The sequence below is a fragment of the Solanum verrucosum genome, unplaced genomic scaffold (genome assembly GCF_900185275.1).
Source record: "Solanum verrucosum unplaced genomic scaffold, falcon-dt-bn FXZP01000233.1, whole genome shotgun sequence".
Classification (NCBI taxonomy): Eukaryota; Viridiplantae; Streptophyta; class Magnoliopsida; order Solanales; family Solanaceae; genus Solanum; species Solanum verrucosum.
The window spans coordinates 309,839-326,666 of NW_026019986.1; the positions used below are offsets into that span (position 1 = coordinate 309,839).

Sequence of the window (16,828 nt, forward strand, 5' to 3'; positions counted from 1 at the left end):
AGGGCTTTGGTTAGTTGTGATATGATCACCAGATCCACTATTGCTACCTGCCGGTTGTATGATGAAGGTAATCATGCTCCTTCATTTCCACCCCGTGTTCCTAGCCCAGTTGCCACTCTATTGAACGACCTACATGTTGCCAGGGAACAAAATGAGACCCTCCGTGCTGAACTTGAAGCTTCTCGCAATGTCTAGCTATGTCTCAGGGGGAAGTTGCTCGATTAAAGGATCAGCTGGTGCAGCAACAAAGTGATTCCAATGCCCGTGTGGATCGTGTTCTTCAACTCCTTTCCATGTCCCAACCTTTATCCCACCCTTCTCCTTCAAAATCTGAACCATTTTGTTTTACTTTGATCACTGTTGAAAACAATGTCATGTTATTTTGTGTTTTTGCTCTGGATGGATATTTTGGTGAAGCTCTTTGTGAGCTTAAAACTCTAGAGCTATCTGCTTTATATGACGACTTTGTGCCTGCTTATGATGTGTTTGTGTTACCTTGGCTTAAAATGGATAATATCCTTAGATTGAATTTGATTTGTGTTATGCTTTCTATAGGTGTTGTCCATAAGGACTCTGAGTTTCGATCTAACTTGGTTATGTTATATGCTCACCTCTTCTTTTTTATATGCCAAAATGGGGAAGATATTATAGTTATTATTCTCTAGAAACAGTGATGATTTTGCAAAGGAAATGGGAAAATATTTGTCATCATCAAAAAGGGATAAAATGATAAATCAAATATGGTTTTGATGATCGACACCATGAACCAGGTTCACCTTGCTGGTTCACCTTGGAAAGCTTACAACTCAAAGGCTAAATAACGGAAATATTAATATAAAAAAAGAAGAGTTTTTGTGCTAAAAAGAAGTTGAGTCGGAAGAGGAAAGTTCAACAGAAGAAGTCTTGTATGAATAAGGAGACATGACAAGCCAAGTTATAAAAGGAAAAAGTTTTGCAATTAAAAGAATAAGTCGAAATATTTTCCTAATACAACTATAATTTCTCTCCTTATACATATCGGATTCTAACACAGTTCAACATCTATAAAAAGACAAGAGAGACCAAGGAAGAAGTCGTCTTCGCATACTTCAAAATGAGAGAAAGTGAGAGAGAATCATAGTGAAGGCCAAAGGTGTTTAAGTAGTAGAGTAAGAAAGAATTCTAGAGTTAGATTTCTTTCAAGTTAGGTGAGTCACATTGATTCATAGTTGAATCAGTGGTTGTGAGGGTTGTGAGTTTTGTAAACAATAAGTGGGTTTGACTTCTTAGGTGGTTAGAGTTAAGAGAGAGTTGTGAGAGAATTGTAACAAGAAGCGAGTTTGACTTCTTGGAGAGTTGAGAGTTTTCGATTATAGTTAATCGAAAAGGTTAGAATTTTAGAGTTATATTCATTGATTGACTGAGTTGTAAATCTTGAATTAATATAAAACTTTGGTGTGGTTTTTCCCTTCCTTGAGTTAGGAAGGTTTCCACGGTATATTGGTGTCATTGTTCATTAACGTAAGTTTCTTATGTGTACTATTCAAGAACATGGTCCTTGAGTACTAGGTAAGGTTTCTTCAATTGGTATCAAAGCGGGTCTTTTCGTTAAAAAATTCACATCTTGAAAAGAATAAATGGCAGCACCACCTACCCACAAGAAGGAGCTTCTCAAACTCTACCACCACTATCCAATGGAAAGTACTGTGGATGGTGGAAAAATTGCATGATGGATCACTTAATAAGTGAAAATCCCAATCTTTGGAGTGTAGTACTAGATGGTCCTGCTATACCCATGAAGAAGGGAGAAGATGGAGTCACCCTGCTACCAAAGAAAAGAAAAGAATGGATGTTGCTGACAAACTCGCCATTCAAAACAACGCTTAAGCTAAAAAGATCCTAATTTGAGGCATATGACCAGACTAGTACAATAGAATTTCATCATGTGAGGATGCAAAGTCGTTTCGGGATACTCTACTGACTGCTCACAAAGGAACAACTCAGGTTAAGAAATCTAAAATTGGCAACTTGAATAGACAATATGAAGTGTCAGAATGATGGAGGGAGAAACAATTCAAGAGATGCACACCAGGTTCACTGCAATCATTAATGAGATCTACTCGTTAAGATAAGTAATTCCAAACGAAAAGGTTGTTAGAAAACTCTTAAGTGTTCTACCAGAGTCGTGGGAAAGTAAAGTAGAAGCTATCACTGAAGCACCTGATCTAGACAAACTTGTCATGGATGAGCTTATTGGAAATCTCATCACATATGAACTAAAGAAAAACCAAGAAAAAGAAATTGGCAGTAAAAGAAAGGAGAAGAACCTAGTTCTGAAAGCTACAATACCTAAAGACTTTGAGGACGAAAATATTGCACTTATGACAAAGAGATTTTCCAGAATGTTAAAAAGAGGACAAACTTTTCAAAGAAGAGGTCCTCAAAAGACAGCTGAAAGCTCAAGAGAGCAACTATGCCATAAATGTGGAAGTCCAGATCACTTCATCAAATTCTGTCCACTTTGGTCCCAAGAACATAAAAAGAATAACACAGACAAAACAAAGGATGGTAAAGGTGACAGATATATTCCTACCAATAGGAGGATGACTAACCAAGAGGCTGATCACTCAATGAAGAAAGCTTTCGCTGCAATGGGAGGCATGTCAGAAAATGAGTCTGAAGATGAGGAAACTGAAAATCAATCCCTACTTGCAATCGAACAAACTGACAAATATCACTTCCTTGCACTAGTAGCCATAACTAAACCTGAAGATAAGGAAAATAATTGTCAGATACAGGAGACAATTCAAGCATTAATGGTTGGGTTAGATTCTGAAGAAGAAGAAGAGGACAAGAAAGACCAGGTTAGTCTGCATTACATTAAAGAAAATCTTGACTCTTATTCAAAAAGAAAACTAGAATCTCTATTGCATACTCTCATAAATGCATACCAATCAACCTGTTCTGAAAGAGATCTGCTAATGGAAGACTATTCATCATTGAGAGAGGAAAATGAAAACTTAGAACAACAAAATTGTATTCTTTATAATAAGCTAAAAGAATTGAACAAAGAGTTTAAATCCATAACTGTAAAAAATGAAGAACTACAGAAAACACTTCACATTACCAAAATGGAAACAGAACACGGTATGAGATGGACCAGGTCCTTCATACTACTCGATAGAATCCAAAAGAGTCAATCTTCCACAAGAAATGGAATAGGCTTTTCTGAAGCTAAGAATCCCAACATAGATTGTTTGTGTTCCCACTAGACATAAGAGTTATGCATGCAATAAAAAACAAACTGCACATTAGAACAATTTCACTTTCGTACAAACAACTCAAGAGATATAGAAAGAAAACAACACAAAACTGGTTCCCACACTTAAAACCCTTCCATCATGGGCTAAGAAAAATCGTATTCATCCTTTCTCTAACAAACAAGGGCCCAAGTGAATCTGGGTACCCAAAACTAACCCTGTCTAATAATTGTAGGATTCAGCGGGAGGAAAGCCAAAACAATGGTACTTGGACAACGCATGTTCCAGGCATATGACTGGAGATAAAAGCAACTTCCTCTCATTGAAAAATTTTAAGGGTGGAAACGTAGCCTTTGGAAACGGAAAAACTGAAGAAATACAAGGAATTGGAAAAGTGGGCTTGAACCTTAACCAAGCTATTGACAATGTGTACTATGTGAATGGATTACAACATAATCTGCTAAGTATATCCAAAATGTGTGACAGAGGAAACAAAGTTATATTTACTACTAATGAATGCAAAGTGGTCAACTCAACCATAGAGAAACTGGTTCTCATTGGGAAAAGACAAATGTATACAAAACTGAGATAATGATCCCAGACATCCCACTCACCTGCCTCAGCGCCATCACTGAAAATTCCCTTCTTTGGCACAGAAGGTTGGGGCATATTTGTCTTTCTACAATAAATAAGTTAATATCGAAGAACCTGGTCAGAGGAATACCTGAAAAGAAGCTAATTAATGAACAAATATGTGGTGCATGTGCACAGGGTAAACAAATAAAATCTTCCTTCAAACCTAAGGCAGTAGTCAGCACTACAAAACCTTTGGAACTGCTCCACATGGACTTATGTAAACCAATGTGATTGCTAAGTAGAGGAGGAAAAATGTACATATTTGTAATTGTAGACGACTACTCTAGATTCACATGGACCATATTTTTAGTAACAAAAGATGAGACATACGATATGTTTGAAATCTTTGTGAAACTGGTTCAAAAGAAATTCAATAGTGAAGTTATCAACATCAGATTAGATCATGGTTTAGAATTTGAAAACTTCAAGTTACTAAACTTCTGCACTATCAATGGTGTTGATCACAACTTTTCAGCACCAAGAACTCCACAACAAAATGGTGTGGTAGCACGCAAGAATAGAACATTAGAAGACATCGCTAGAACCATGTTGATTTCAAGCAATCTACCAAAATCCCACTGGGCTGAGGCAGTAAACACTTCCTGTAATCTCATTAACAGATGCATGATAATTTCCATACTAAATAAAACCCTATACGAACTGTTGAAAGGAAGAAAACTGAATCTAGCACATCTTTGACCTTTTGGGTGCACCTGTTATGTACATAACAATGGGAAAGGCACCCTGGGTAAGTTTGATGCCAAAAGTGATGAAGGAGTGTTCCTTGGGTACTCAACACAAAGTAAGGCATACAAAATACTTAACAAGAAAATAAATTGTGTAGAAGAAAGCATGCATGTCATCTTTGATGAAGGGCAGAACCAAACTAATGGAGGCATGGTAGAACATCTTGATGATCTAGGTATGACTCAACCAAAACCACCAGAGGAAAACCAATCAAATGAGGATGGAACTGAGGAACCAAATAAATTAAGCCCCATCACCCGTGAAACTGAAAATACAGTCGAGGAGGTAGAAGATGGAGAACCAGGGCCATCAACATCTAACACTACTCGAGATGCTCAACCAAATAGTTGGAAACATCAAAGATCACATCCAATACAGAATATTCTCACACCCTTGGATTCAAGAATTCATACTAGAGAAAAACTAAGGAATATGTGTGCCTTCTCAGCATATTTGTCACTGGTCGAGCCCAAAAATACTAAAGAAGCTCTGGTAGACCTATACTGGATTATAGCCATGCAGAAGGAACTGAGTCAGTTTGAATGAAGCAAAGTCTGGAACACAGTTCCCAGACCACACGATAGAAATGTGATAGGCACTCTATGGATTTTTAGAAATAAAATCGACGATCAAGGACAAGTCACACGAAACAAGGCAAGACTAGTTGTACAAGGGTACAATCAGGAAGAAGGAATCGACTATGATGATACCTTCGCACCCGTAGCAAGAATGGAAGCAATACGGATGCTTATAACCTTTGCCGTCCACATAGAGTTTAAACTATAGCAGATGGATGTAAAAAGTGCTTCTCTGAATAGATACCTCCAAGAAGAAGTATATGTGAAACAACCTCCTGGGTTTGAAGACCCTGATCATCCTGAATATGCTTATAAACTAGACAAAGCACTATATGGGTTAAAGCAAGCACCAAGAGCATGGTACGATCGCCTGTCCAAATTCCTCCTTACACATGGGTATTCAAGATGAAAAATAGGTAATACACTATTCCTTCGAAGACAAGGTAATGACCTACTCATTGTTCAAGTGTACGTAGATGATATCATATTTGGAGGAACAGATACTGAACTAGGAGTTGAATTCGCAGAATTAATGAGTAGCGAATTTGAGATGAGCATGATGGGTGAATTAAACTTTTTCTTAGGTCTTCAAATCAAATAGTCCTCATCGGGCACCTTAATCCATCAACAAAAATACATCAAAGAATTGCTAAAGAAATTTGAGACAAATGAGACCAAAACAATTGATACTCCCATTGGAACAACGACTAAGCTTGACAAGGATGAAACTGGTTCTCCAGTAAACGATACCAAGTACAGAGGAATGACTGTCTCACTATTGTATCTAACTGCCAATAGACCTGACAGTGTATTCAGTGTGGGGCAATATGCTCGATTTCAGTCCTGTCCAAAATAATCTCATCTAAAAGTAGTGAAAAGGGTCCTTAGATATCGTAAAGGTACACTTAACTTGGTTCTATGGTATCCAACAGGAGATTCCTTCGACCTGGTAGGTTTTGTAGATGCAGACTACGCAGGTTACCTTGTAGACAGAAAAAGTACATCTGGAATCGCTCACTTCCTAGGGCCTTGTCTCGTCTCCTGGCAACAAGAAAACAAAATCCGGTCATCCTCTCCAATGTTGAGGTTGAATATATGGCTGCCGCATCTTGTTGTGCATAACTGTTATGGATTAAGCAACAATTGGAAGATTTTGGAATTAACGTAGGATGCATACCCATCATGTGCGACAACACAAGTGCAGTCAATATGGCAAAGAACTCGGTCCAACATAAACGAAACAAGCACATAGATATCATGCATTATTTTATTCGTGACAATGTTGAAACAATGACTCATCATCATGACCTTTTGCAAAACTGAGGATCAGATTGCTGACATTTTCACCAAGGCACTTGGGCGTGAACCATTTCAAAAGAATCGTTTAGCCTTAGGGCTGGTGTTTCAAGATTAACACATGCCCCCGTGTCATTCTAAGGCTTATCTCAAAGTAAGGTGATCTATAAAACTGTAACACACGTTCAGTTCTAACGCATCTTGGTACCTGATGATTAAGGTCTAATGATATTACCCTTAAATTATTCTAACCTTGGTACATGAGGGCTCACGTAGCCATGACCAGGTTCTCATCTCACCAGGTATGCACTTCATCCCTCTCTTTATTCATCTCTGCATGGCACTTATACATATGACCTTGTTACACTCTAAAAGAACCTGGTGCACCTTACTGTTTTCCATACATCTTTGATTTTTTTCGCCGGAAATAAAAAATGACTCACAATTTAAACCCTTATCAAACCTTTCCCACTCACATCACCACGGGCACTTAACCGTCACTCACGCCTCCCATCAATGTAAGACCACCACATTACATCTCATCTCCCACGAATTCTTCCAAAACGTCTTCCACTAATCCCAAAACAACCCAAGATTAATCACATTACAGATTTCATCAATCAAAGAAAACAAAAAAAAAGGGAAAAATGAATCATGGCTTACCCCCTTGTCGCCTACTCCGATGAAGAAAGTTCCTCCGACTCACCGGCACACTCATCGTTTATGCCGTCACCCGTCGCACCATCTCAAGGGGAAGGTGGTTTCTCCACTGATACATCACTAACAAATCCACTACCAGACTCCCCTCAGAAATGCCCCGTGCTTATTCGCCCACCATCTCCACTGCCGGCATATGCCTCCGGCAACCCCTTTACCCCTTCGCCATTGCCTCCTCACTCTGAAACCCCAATTCCCTCTCCACTCAATTTCTCCATCGCCATCTCCAGTCGAAACCTCAATTCCCACTATCACAACAACCCCACCTCTACCACCACCTACTAACCCTAATGACTCAGATCTTGAAGACATCCTACTCAGCCAGCTTCATCCCAAGATCCCTTGGCGACCACGAAAACATATTTCCATCAAAAGGACTCATATTCGTGTCCTATTAGCTCGCAGTGCAAGTCAAGCTCAACTGTAAGAAGCCGCCGAATCTAGTAAGAAGCGAAGACGAACTGGTAAGTCTTCAGTTCCTCCCCGTGTCCACCTGTACTGCTTGACTTTGAGCCTAAAACAGTCTTGAGTCCTCACCTGCTGCCCCCTCCTCCCAAGCCACCAAAATGAATAAAAATATGGCTAAGTACCTAACCTTGGGGATGGATAAATACTTTGGTACTAAGAAGGTTCTTAGAGGTAGGACTTTTCATCCTGACATTCGCACCATGGGGTTAGTCCTGGGGGTTTTGGAGTTACTACGTTTTCAGGAGTGGGCGGAATTATTTCTTGACACTAGGTTGCCTGTGCATGAGAAAGAGGTGCGTGAATTCTACACCAATCTTAATGGTTTGGAAGGCTCTGTGGCCAATTCTTCTGTAAATGGTGTGGACTTGGTGTTTGATTCGGTTAGACTTGATGAGATTTTTCACATCCCATATGTAGGGTTGTCTAAGTATGTTTGGACTAAAGATGTGAACTGTATGTTGACCTCAAATTTCTCTCAGGAGCAGATTACAGCTAGATCTAGAAAGGTTCTCAAGGGGGAGATGTCCCCAGTTCACAAACTGTTGTTTGAATTGGTCCAAAAGGGTGTTTTGCCTAGGGGTGGGAGGAGGCATGAGGCCTCTTTAAGGGATATGGGGATTGCACATGCTTTGGAGAATAAGGATCCTATAGACTGTCCATCCTTGATGATTAAACATATGGCTAAGGTAATTGATCCTAAACCTGGTGCTCATCAATTGGCTTTTGGAAATCTCTTCACCACTATGTTTACAACTTTTGATGTCCCCTTGGGCGAGGGGAGGGCTTTGGTTAGTTGTGATATGATCACCAGATCCACTCTTGCTACCTGTCGGTTGTATGATGAAGGTAATCAGGCTCCTGCTGCTCCACCCCGTGTTCCTGGCCCAGTTTCCACTCTGTTGAACGACCTACATGCTGCCAAGGAACAGAATGAGACCCTCCGTGCTGAACTTGAAGCTCTTCGCAATCTCTAGCTATGTCTCAGGGAAAAGTTGCTTGATTAAAGGATCCGCTGGTGCAGCAATAAAGTGAGTCCAATGCCCGTGTGGATCGTGTTCTCCAACTCCTTTCCATGACCCAACCTTTATCCCACCCTTCTCCTTCAACATCTTAACCATTCCGTTTTACTTTGATCACTGTTGAAACAATGTCATGCTATTTTGTGTTTTTGCTCTGGATGGATATTTTGGTGGAGCTCTTTGTGAGCTTAAAACTCTAGTGCTATCTGTTGTATATGACTACTTTGTTCCTGCTTATGATGTGTTTGTGTTACCTTGGCTTAAGATGGCTAATATCCTTAGATTGATTTTGACTTGTGTTATGCTTTCTATAGGTGTTGTCCATAAGGATTCTGAGTTTTAATCTAACTTGGTTCTGTTATATGCTCACCTCTTCTTTTTTACATATAGATTTATCATCATCAAAAAGGGGGGAAATGATAAATCAAATACGGTTTTGATGATCGACACCATGAACTAGGTTCACCTTGCTGGTTCACCTTGGAAAGCTTACAACTCAAAAGCCAAATAACGGAAATATTAATATAAAAAAAGAAGAGTTTTTGCACTAAAAAAGGAAGTTGAGTCGGAAGAGAAAAGCTTCAACAGAAGAAGTCTTGTATGAATAAGGAGACATGACAAGCCAAGTTATAAAAGGAAAAGGTTTTGCAATAAAAAGAATAAGTTGAAATATTTTCCTATTAAAACTATAACTTCTCTCCTTATACATATAGGATTCGAACACAGTTCAACATCTATAAAAGGACAAGAAAGACCAAGGAAGAAGTCGTCTTTGCATACTTCAAAACGAGAGAAAGTGAGAGAGAATCATAGCGAAGGCCAAAGGTGTTTAAATAGTAGAGTAAGAAAGAATTCTAGACTTAGATTTTTTTCAAGTTAGGTGAGTCACATTGATTCATAGTTGAATCAGTGGTTGTGAGGGTTGTGAGTTTTGTAAACAATAAGTGGGTTTGACTTCTTAGGTGGTTAGAGTTAAGAGAGAGTTGTGAGAGAATTGTAACAAGAAGCGAGTTTGACTTCTTGGAGAGTTGAGAGTTTTCGATTATAGTTAATCGAAAAGGTTAGAATTTTAGAGTTATATTCATTGATTGACTGAGTTGTAAATCTTGAATTAATATAAAACTTTGGTGTGGTTTTTCCCTTCCTTGAGTTAGGAAGGTTTCCACAGTATATTGGTGTCACTGTTCACTAACGTAAGTTTCTTGTGTGTATTATTCAAGAACCTGGTTCTTGAGTACTGGGTAAGGTTACTTCACTGTATCCGAGTTTGCGTGCAAAATTGTTCAACCATGTGAAAATACCTGCTCAATTGATCAAGAAGCATGACTTCCCTTCAACTTCTACAAGCTCTCGATCTCAAGAAGTTGTGCTTAGCTAAGAATTCTTGAGACACACTTCATGTTCTGCTTTAATCAGATATGTATTTATCGAATCAACTGAACGCGTTACATATAGGAAATGTATGACATATATATAGGGTGAAGTATGATATATACATCAACTGTCGACTCGATGTTCTAGTATTAATCCACAATCAATGCTGAAAGAACTTTTGTGCAATGTATTTGAGGTACCTTTAAGGCAAAAGTGATGTATGAGGAGAATTAATGAAAGAAGAATTTAGAAGCAGAGGCCTGATTTAGAATTTGAAGTTTATAGAAACCTACAATGACCTTAAGTTAATATACCTAATAACTGTGTTCACAATCAAATACAAAGTCTCTGGGTAAAATCTATTGGGCTCTCCTGAACTCATTGGTTACAATATCGTAGATCCGCCTCTACTTGTTACCTTCATCAGAATAGGTATTAGGTGATGTTCGAGCGAACTTGCACACTAAGACTACAGAAAATAGGAGAATTACGTACTACTTAATAGCACTTACTTAAAACGTAAAGAGAAGGGGTGTATTAACGTATGAGACAACTATAGTTAGTTAAAACAGAAAGAGCAGGGTGTATTAATACATAACTACGTAAGACAAATATAGTTAGTTATTAAGCAGCACAAGACAAACCTTACAATTAAACATCTTTTGTATCACTTTATTGAGATCATCTACTTTCACCCAAAATCACGGTTCACCCTTCAGATTTGTAGTCATCAGCGGCTTCGGATTCATCGTCATCACTAGCTTCAGATTTGCTGCTATCATTAGCTTCAGATTCGTCGTCATCACTAGCTTTCGATTATGCTTCACCACTTTGATGATTGACCATTTAGTCCTAATTAAGAAGCTCAGATTAGTGGGTCCACATAGATAGATATGGTTCTATACCCTGACAAGGTTATAGGGCATGAAGCCCATTCAACTGAAATTATAAGTTGGACATCATGAGCTCACATGATGTATGTGGTTACAAGAAACTTTCCAATTTATGCATCTTTTACGATATGCTCTTACTTTATTTAATTTTTTTTAAGTATGCTATTTACATTTATGATTATGCAAGGCTACTGAAATAGACTCATCTCTATATATGCTTATGAAAGAAGATTTTGAATGGTATTTAGACATGAATTTCAATTGTCTCTTCAAGTTCTCTTAGTATGTATATGATTTTGGAAACCTTATTTCACTGTCCTGGTTATGCCATTTTCATGATTATGCTAGTGTCCCTTCCTTACTCAATACATTCCACGTACTGACACACACTTCCTCTGCGTTGCATCCTTTTATTATGTAGATTTTGATGCCCATTCTCAAACTCGTGGCTAGTGAAGTTACAGCATTTCCAATCAGCAAATGGTGAGCCTTCATTCTTTGAGGGAAAAATTATTCAGAGTTCACAGTTTATATTATTTCTTACTTGTAGCTTAGAGTAGTTTGGGGATTTGTCTCAGCTACTCATCAGTAATAGTTGAGGCTTCATAGACATTCAATCAAACAATTCTATTTAGTTTTCAAATAATGTATATTTCACACATTACCTTTTAGTATTTGTGTGTGCTATATGAGTTCATCCCTTGTATTTAATTAGCTTCCGCATTTCCTTTCGGTTTGAGTTGTATGTTTCTGACCCAAGGATTAGCTTGGGGCCACTCTTGATTCTAAGTACCATGTTATATCCAGGGTGTACATTCTGTAACATCCGGCAATTTGAAATAACTATGAAAAAGCTTGAAATTGGAAATAGTCATTTTTGGAAAAATTCAAAATCTGGAAATTTGGTTAGGTGTGGGAAATCAGTGAGTTTTGGCCAACTTTTAGCAGTCATAACTCCTAGCTCAGGATGATTTAGGAGTAGTTCCAGTTATGATTGCGAAGCTTGTGGAATGATCTTTCCAACGCCACTGAGTTTGCTCGATTCCGAGTTCGTATAAGCGAGTTATACCCTTTGAAAGTTGGACAGTTGGCCGGGAATCCGTCCGGAAATTTTAAGGGCATTTTGGTCTTTTCCCTAGCTATTTCTTTTGGGGTTATATTGTTGTGTTAGGCTGATTTTTGGATCATTTGGTCCCTTTTTAAAGAGTGAGAGCTAGGGCTTGAGAGTGAAGAGGAGAAGAAGAGGAGAAAGAGAAGATCAAGCAAGGATTTTCGTCAAGGATCGTCGTGGATATCGTCGGGGGTGATCCCTACTAGGTATGTGAGTTCTTAGTGTTGGGTTGATCTTTTCCCCCACACGCCCAACTCGTTTTATTTCTGAGAAAAGCTTGGTTGGGTTGTTGAAATTGTTGGTTTGTGTTGTTGAAGTTGTTGGTTGTGTTGTTGGAAGTTCTAGTTGGTTTAGTACATGATTTGATTGTATTTTTGAGTTGAATCTCTTGTATGTTGAGGGATTTTATGATCCTTAGTGTTTGGAGTTGAAACCTAGGGTGGTTTAGAGTTGGAAAAAGGAGGGAGAGAAGTCGAGTTTTCTGGGGAAAGGGGTGGCGCGTCGTGCCCCAAAAGAGCTTCTGAGCTTTCTCCCTTGGGGCGCCGCGCCTAGCAGAGCGCCAGCAGGTCCCTTTTTAGCTTCAAGGGCTGGCGCTCCGCACCTTGCAGAGCGCCAAGGACGCCAAGTTTCCCCATTCTTTTCATACTTTCTCATGCATGTTCCTAGGTATTGTACCTATGTTTCCCAGTTGTTTCCAACACTCCTAGGTACTTTTAAACGCCAAGAACTCATCCAAAAACGTGTGATCATACACCTTGAATCCATAATCCAATTCAAGGCGAGTTAGTATCAAGTTAAGGTGATGTTAGAGTCAAGTCAAGCAAAGTTAAGAAGTAAGTTCAAGCAAGTCGCTAAAGCTTTTCAAGAGCCGTTATTAAACGTTTTACCTTCATTTTAAGGTTCAAGTTTCAAGTCGAGCAAAGAGTATAGAGTTCAAGCCAAGTGAATAGTCTCAAGTTTCAAGTTAAGTCAAGAGCATAAAGTCGAGTCCATTTCTCAAAAGTTATTAGGGAACTATGTATTTCCCGAAGAAGTTTCTAAATGTTTTTACATTTGAGTAAGAAAGGAACATCGATTCCAAGTGAGCCTTTGGGCTAGATTTTGATCAATTATCTCAAACTAAAGAAAGATGTGTTTAAAACACTTATGAGCTAAAGTATATTTTTGGGAGTAGTCTTGAGCACCGAGTTGGGGACACGAGTTCATATTAACTCAACTCTCCATAAGAACCATGCGGCCAACATGGGATTTTCCCAGGTCATACTTTTTAGATGATCACGAAAGTTAAGCTAGTGGATCCACTTAGTAAAGATAGCTTCCTATATCACGGTCAGGTATAGGATGGTCCTTGGCCAATGTGAGGTAAAACGTTGTACCACCACTAGGGCTCATAGTGGTGGTTGTCGGTTAAAGAATCTCCCACTAAAGTTATATTACTTTTATATAAGTAAAGTTGAGTTCGTTATTGTTTTATCATTAACGAGCTAAGTTGTTTACACTATTTTGCAAGCTTTATATATTGCATGTGTCTTATTGCTTTATATATTGAGTTCAGTTATTCATAAGTCGAACAGAGCCAAGGTAAGTGTTCTCTTGTACTCTTTTCAAGCTTAAGTTGCGGTTTAGCTTTCCATCTCGCATACTCGTACATTCAATGTACTGATGCCAGTTGGCCTGCATCTTATGACGATGCAGATATAGGTACCCCGGATCAGCATCCTGCACGTCGTTGATCCAGCTGAGCACTCCAGAGTCAGTGGTGAGCCTCCTTGCATTCTGGAGGACTCAATCATTTTGTGTTCTTAGATTTGTTTTATTAGGGTGTTGCGGGGTCTGTCCCAACATCCATCCCAGTATTTTAGAGGCTTCATAGACAGTTAGCCAGTTAATTTTGAGTCTCTGATCTATGTATATATGTAAATATTCTATTTTGAGATTCGAGTTGCCTTTGTGGCCAAATTTTATAAGTTGAGTTGTTTTGTAACCTTGCATTTGCATTGAGTTATTCTGTTGAGTTAGGTTTCCGCTGAGTTAAGAAAGTCAGGCCAAGGGTTCACTTAGGGCCAGAAATGGTCTCCGGGTGCCGGTCCCGCCCAGGGTGTAGGCTCGGGGCTTGACACATTTGGGTTGTGATACAAACGATATATAACTCAATCACAGAATGATAAAAATCTAAATACCTCTCATTCCTTTTTTTAAAAATATAAAAATGAATAAATGTGCATATCTATAAAACTTTATTGGTCTAGAAAAAGTTCTAGATTTACATGAACTTATAACTTTAAAACTAGATCTGTCTCTAATTATACGTGCAAAAATCTAAAATTAACAATTAAGTGAGTGTTTGGTTGGCCTCTGTCATAGAATTCAACAATAGCAATGTAGTGCTTGATTCATTTTTATTGTGCGCATAAGGCATGTGGAAAAGTCATTTTACGTGGGATAAAAGATAGGAAAAAAGAGAGAAGTATTGAAAATATTCCTAAACTTGATGTGAACTATTAGTTTCGTCCCCTAACTTTGGACAACCTTAAAAATATCCCACTATTTGACTAACTGAACTTAAATACACCCCCTCCCCCCTCGTCATTTGTCACATGACATAGCAAGTAGTCTCAAACTCTTGTATGAGTGTGAGACTCTTAAAAAAAAAATTGAGACAAGTATTGAAAATACCCCTGAACTAGGCAAGAATTATTAATTTTGTACTCGAACGATTGATAGCCTTAAAATACCCTGAACTATAGGTAAAAACCTAAAAATACCCTTCATCCTCCTATTTTACCAAAAATACTCCTCCATTCACCTTTTTGACTCTAGACCCTTGAAACTAACAATTCAATCTTTATTTTATTTTTTAAATTTTATTTATTACTTATTATTTCTTATTGGGTGAAATAAAAATATATAATGAATATCCACAATACAGTGTATGCATAACTACAATGAATAATTTTTTTTAAAAAAAAAACACTTCGTTTCTTGAAACTAAATGAATATATTTATTATATAAAATAAAGTAAGATTTTTGAAGTTTATCCCAAAATCGAAAAAGAAAAATGCAGTTTGTTCCAAAGTCGAACCTCTAAAGTTTGAACCCAAGGAAGTAGAATGAGTTATAGATTTTTATATCAACTTCAAGTATGTACACTTTTTTTTGTTTCTAAAAATCTATGTTAGCAATGCAAAATAAATAATATTAGTGTGACGATAAAGTTGGTTCCAATGTTGAAAAATAAAGGAATATCACACATATATACTACTGCTAATAATTATTCACAATTATTTAGTTAAAGATTAGGCTTAGTAGTTATACCCGCACGGTGACCCACCATTTTAAAAAAATAATCACATAATAATAATAATTCTTATAATAAATATTTGTAATAATTAATAGAAATAATTGAAGCATGTTTAAAAATTATTTTTGTATTATATTGAAGAATAATAAAATTAACTGAACTAGTTCTTGTGTATTTCCACTAAAGAATAATTTAACAATAAGTTATATTCATTAAACAAGTCATTGACGTTTTTTTATTATTATTATTATTTGTTGTTCTTTTTGAAAAAAAATAGGTCATGAGGCTGGCATATTATTTTAGATCGAATAAATTATAAGGAGAAAATCTAAGGACGGTTATATGAAAAAAAATCTTAAGGAGTAAGACTTCTTATTTCACCCAATAAGAAAATGACAAGTAATACATGATATTTTAAAAATAAAATAAATATGAGGTTGGTACTTTCGTCCTTGAATTTTGGTGAGAATTATTAATTTCGTTTCCTAACTATTGACAATCTTAAAATTACTAATCTACTTAACTAACTGGTTAAAAAGCATCTCTCTCATGTCATACAAGTATCTATCTATATGTCACATCAGTAGAAAACTTCACATGTACGCACGTGAATAACACGTTTATGTGTATGACATGAGAGAGGTGTATTTAAGTTCAGTTAGTCAAAAAGACGTGTGTTTTTAAGATTGTCAATAGTTTGAGAATGAAACTAATAATTCGTACAAAGTTTAGGAGTGTTTTCAGTACTAAAAAAAATAAAGAGGAGAGAATTAATAATACATGGATTAAAATAAAATAAAATAAAAAAATACATGGTTTAAAATAACTAAAATGTCCAAAATAACCCTCACGTTTTAAAGCATGGCACTCAACTTCAAATTAAAGATCTCGTTTCAAAAAATGATTAATTAATTATCAATGCTACTTCCAAGTTCCAAGAATTTTTTAATTACCAGATTCAACTTGATATCATGTGAATCCGTCCATAAAATATGCAGCTAAAAACGCCTTCAAAATGGGATTAAAAATAACCAAATTGCTTCTTTTATACTCCCTATGTCTCAATTTTTTTTCCAGTGATTTCTAAAAATAGTTAATTCAAATTATTGTCATTTTAGAAGCTTAAGATAAAATTGATTAATTTATTTCTCATTTTACTCTTATTAGTAATTGTTTTTGAAGACTACAAGATGACACAAAAATAAAATAAATATTCAATGAAAAGATATTATAGCTTAAGATATAAATAATGGTAAAATAATTTTTAAAACGCTCACTATATTTCTTAAGGAATGTGTATAAGAAAAATGCGATAAATAATTTGAAATGAAAAGTGCATTTCACACTTTACACAGACCTACATATGGAAACACTGGAATTAGTCAAACTTGAATATTTATTTTCTAATTCATAACTTGCTAGCTGCCAATTAATTTGACCCTTAAAAT

At 37.0% G+C, this 16,828-nt stretch overlaps 1 protein-coding gene across 1 annotated transcript; it reads left to right on the plus strand.

Moving 5' to 3' along the window:
- Window positions 1–2,582: 2,582 nt before the first annotated feature.
- On the plus strand, window positions 2,583–3,251 carry LOC125818445 (uncharacterized). Its single transcript, XM_049497940.1, has one exon. The coding sequence runs from the start codon at window positions 2,583–2,585 to the stop codon at window positions 3,249–3,251; it is 669 nt and encodes a 222-aa protein (XP_049353897.1).
- The last annotated feature ends 13,577 nt before the right edge of the window (window positions 3,252–16,828 follow it).

Bases quoted from the DNA above. Each gene is read 5' to 3' on its own strand.
- LOC125818445 (XM_049497940.1), top strand. From the start codon at position 2,583: ATGACTAACCAAGAGGCTGATCACTCAATGAAGAAAGCTTTCGCTGCA.